Below are 3,587 nucleotides of genomic sequence, written 5' to 3'. Positions count from 1 at the left end.
TATGCTCGTACCAGCATGAATCCAAAGAAAAACGTGAAACAGCTGTACAGACTATATGTTATTGTATGCGTAATAAATACGTATGCTTAATAAGAGTATGTTACAGAAGGTGAACTGATGAAGAAGAATGTCGATTTACATTACTTGGGAAGATATTCATACACAGTAAAAAACATTCTGTTTAAAACCAGTTCTTGTTAAAATTATTATATTGAATTTTTAACTTATCCAAGTGTAAATTTAATATAATGTGATTATATTAAGTCTGTTTTTTATTGCTGCACTCTGAACCGATAAACGAAATAAACGTATGTTTCACTTCAATTTATTGCACTGTGTGTACTAGTTCAGAAAGTGCAGCAATAATAAACATATCTATTATTTGAACATTAAATTTATATTCAATATTTCTTAATATTAAAATAATACATGAATAAGTGAATAATTAACATAAAAATAATGTGTTAATTTATCATATTATAAATTTTTATGAAGAAATATGCTTTCATAACTTGTTTACAAATTATATCAGAGCTATTAATATTTTTTGTATTAATTTTTTAATATTTATGTTATTTAACTAATATATTCATCTTGTGTTAAATTGATACAAAAATTTGAGTGAATCATTTGGGACATATAAAATATATTAAAGTTAACATAAATTATTCAACTGTGTATGTTTATTGTAATTATGAGAATATACCGACTATTTAAAGAAAAAGAAAAAAATCGGCTCTAAAGTAAATATTCAGTTATATTTTATTTGTATACGTATTGAAGTAAAACCTATACGATCGAATTTTTCTTCTTTCTTAATTAAGATTTGCTTTCGTGTACAGATAGTTCGGTAAATTACTAGGAAGTATTTATGGTAACCATCTTCTCGCACGCTACCCTTTGAACTCTCAGGGGGAGCGTCGCGAACGCACTTCGAACGATTGGGTTTTCTTGCGCTTTCTATCATTCCACGAACGAGCTAATCGATTTTAAGATCTACAAAATTTATTACAAGTCTAGCCATTGTATAATAAATTGTATACTTAATAATTTCGCAATCTGATATCTTAATAATATTAGCATAATCGCATGATTAAGTAGTAATACTTTTTGCGCGGCATCTAAAGATAATAGTACCGCTTTATCTTTGTCATAATGTCTTCATTAAACTATAACTCTTATCAATATTTTTATACATAAATACATGTATCAAATTGAAGATAGTTTCTGAAATAAGAAAGAAATTTTATCTCTCTCCTTTTTGTTCATCGTCCGAATGATTGACGTCGACATGTTCTCGAAACCGGACTCTCTCGCTAATAATTCACACTTTAACACCTTTTTGTCCACAGCTTCGATCCTGTTTGCGTTCTCGGACCAGGCGACGGTGAAAAAGATGATCAAGGCGCTACCGCGAGTCGGCGTTGGCATCAAGTACGGGATACCCCAAACTAGGTAAGCGATAACTGCCTGGAGGAAGGAAGCGCTTCTGTCGTTCCACGGAAAGATCTAAGGATCTCGGAATCTACTTTCAAACATGCTCGTCGCATTCCCTCGTTTCTTTGTCCCTTTCGGTAAAGCAAGCCAGGGATGGATCCGAAGCGTTTCTTTCTACAGATACTTACCATTTCCAGTATTTATTTCGACTATAGAAGCATAATGAATAAGAATGAGAACATGTTATAATTAGTCATTATCAGTGAATCAAACTGGAAAAAAATGAGATAAAAAATATTTTTTAAATAATTTGTCATCAAGTTGATTCTTGAAAGAGATAAAAAATTTAGATTATGACATTAATACGTGTAAGTGATAACCTTAAAGACCATATCTATACACGAGTGTGTCTTTTTGTAACATTTTAATTATTAATTTGTTTTATTATCTGTATCATATCTCAAAAAGATGTTTTTATTCGATATAATATTTTTTATTTAATTATTATTTTTTTATAAGAAATGAGATATTATTCATTTCTTTTTATTATTTTATTATTATATGTAGATGTTACTGAATTATAGATTGAAGATACATTAAAAAGTGAAACTTTGTATAAACAATAGTGAAATTTTTATTAGTTTATATCTATTACTAACAATTATATATTGTATTATTTATGTTATTTTATTTTCTCTCTTTTCATGCGTCCCTTAACAAAATAAGTATTTATGGTATTTAAAAGAATAAAAAAGTATGGCAATATGAGCGAGCGCGTAAGAAAGACAGCAAGGATGTAAAATTCGTCCCTGCACGAAGTCCCATGTCTTTCTCGTATTGTGATGTCGTAAGCACCGAAGAGAGATTCTCGCAGGATACGAAGTCTCCCATAAGTCGGCAGGAGTTGGCGGCAAGAACAGAGGTTCGCGTATCCGCGCTTCGACCCATCCATTAGAACGTTCCTATATACGAGATAGCCGGCGAGAAGGATACATCGGCCATAAATATACGACAGCGAACTCTGACGTTCTCTCTCCGACTGATTTGAGAGAGAAAATTCCTGGCTGACCGAAATAATTCGTCAGTATATAAAACGCGAATCCGTCGTGACATATCGGAAAACATATTCATTGAAAGAGAAAAGTTCTTTAGTCAAGTTGTTTAATTAGCACGTCGCATTATTTAACATTTCGAAGAAGTATTACAATTACTGTCCAATTAATTTTAAATAAATTGATTTAATGAGTTTAGATTTAATCGTCATTTTTTAATTGAAGTCATTTTATAATTCAGTATTAAAAATTTATATGTTGAAAATGTTGATTTTTTTTATTTACTAAAAATATTTTTTATAAAAATTTTATATGATGAATATAAAGCATTCTATATGTTTCCATAATATGAATTTGACATGAATTATTCATTATTATGTGTAACAATTTAAAAAGAGGTTCGATTCTCCGGAAATTGATTTATGTGTCCGTTTCGCAAAATAGTCGAAGTTGAGTAAAAAATTATGACTGTTGACATGCTGTCATAAATAATTACTTTAATAGCTATCTCTCACGCTAATATTCTCAATCACTACAATACAACTTTAATTAGCACAGGATAAATAATTACATATATTCACAAAAAAAAAAATATTTTACGTAGCGGTAGAAATATCAAGAAATAAGAATAATGTCCATAAAACTTTCACGTGTGTTTGTATCTTTATTTATTAAAACCTATCTAAGTCGATAATAATTAGGAGGTTTTTTTAGCATATCAGTTATATATTAATTTATATCTGCCGATCTTGCCATAAATATTACTTTACTCCATAGCTAACACGAATAGAATTTACTTTTAAAATAGAATCCTGATCGCATGCATAATTTATTTACGTGACAATCGTACTTTGTATATGTTATTTTATATTAATTTTACTATACATAAAGTCCTATACTATATATGAAAAGAATAGTTTTGCTGAAGTCTAAAAATTTTAGCTAGATACATATTTGAAAATAACTTTGGTGAGAAAGTATTATAATAATTATATATAGAATACTTAAGCTGATGGAATGTCAAAACTTTTTGCAGCGTTGCTGATCATGCTTAAGTTTTCTACAAAATTATTTTTAATATAATCTAACAAAATTATT

General features: G+C 28.9%; 1 protein-coding gene across 11 annotated transcripts in view; it reads left to right on the top strand.

Moving 5' to 3' along the window:
- LOC108746300 (neurobeachin) overlaps positions 1 to 3,587 on the top strand; it is a 105,427-nt gene that overhangs the window by 82,310 nt on the left and 19,530 nt on the right. For all 11 annotated transcript variants that reach the window (XM_018482990.1, XM_018482985.1, XM_018482989.1 and 8 more), the window contains one exon: positions 1,353 to 1,455. In XM_018482990.1, coding sequence (XP_018338492.1) covers positions 1,353 to 1,455 — 103 coding nt within the window. The remainder of the gene's footprint in view (positions 1 to 1,352; positions 1,456 to 3,587) is intronic.

This window comes from Trachymyrmex septentrionalis, unplaced genomic scaffold (assembly GCF_001594115.1).
Source record: "Trachymyrmex septentrionalis isolate Tsep2-gDNA-1 unplaced genomic scaffold, Tsep1.0 scaffold165, whole genome shotgun sequence".
Classification (NCBI taxonomy): Eukaryota; Metazoa; Arthropoda; class Insecta; order Hymenoptera; family Formicidae; genus Trachymyrmex; species Trachymyrmex septentrionalis.
The sequence above is the reverse complement of the archived record's forward strand: the minus strand, read 5'-3'. Positions and strand labels throughout refer to the sequence as shown.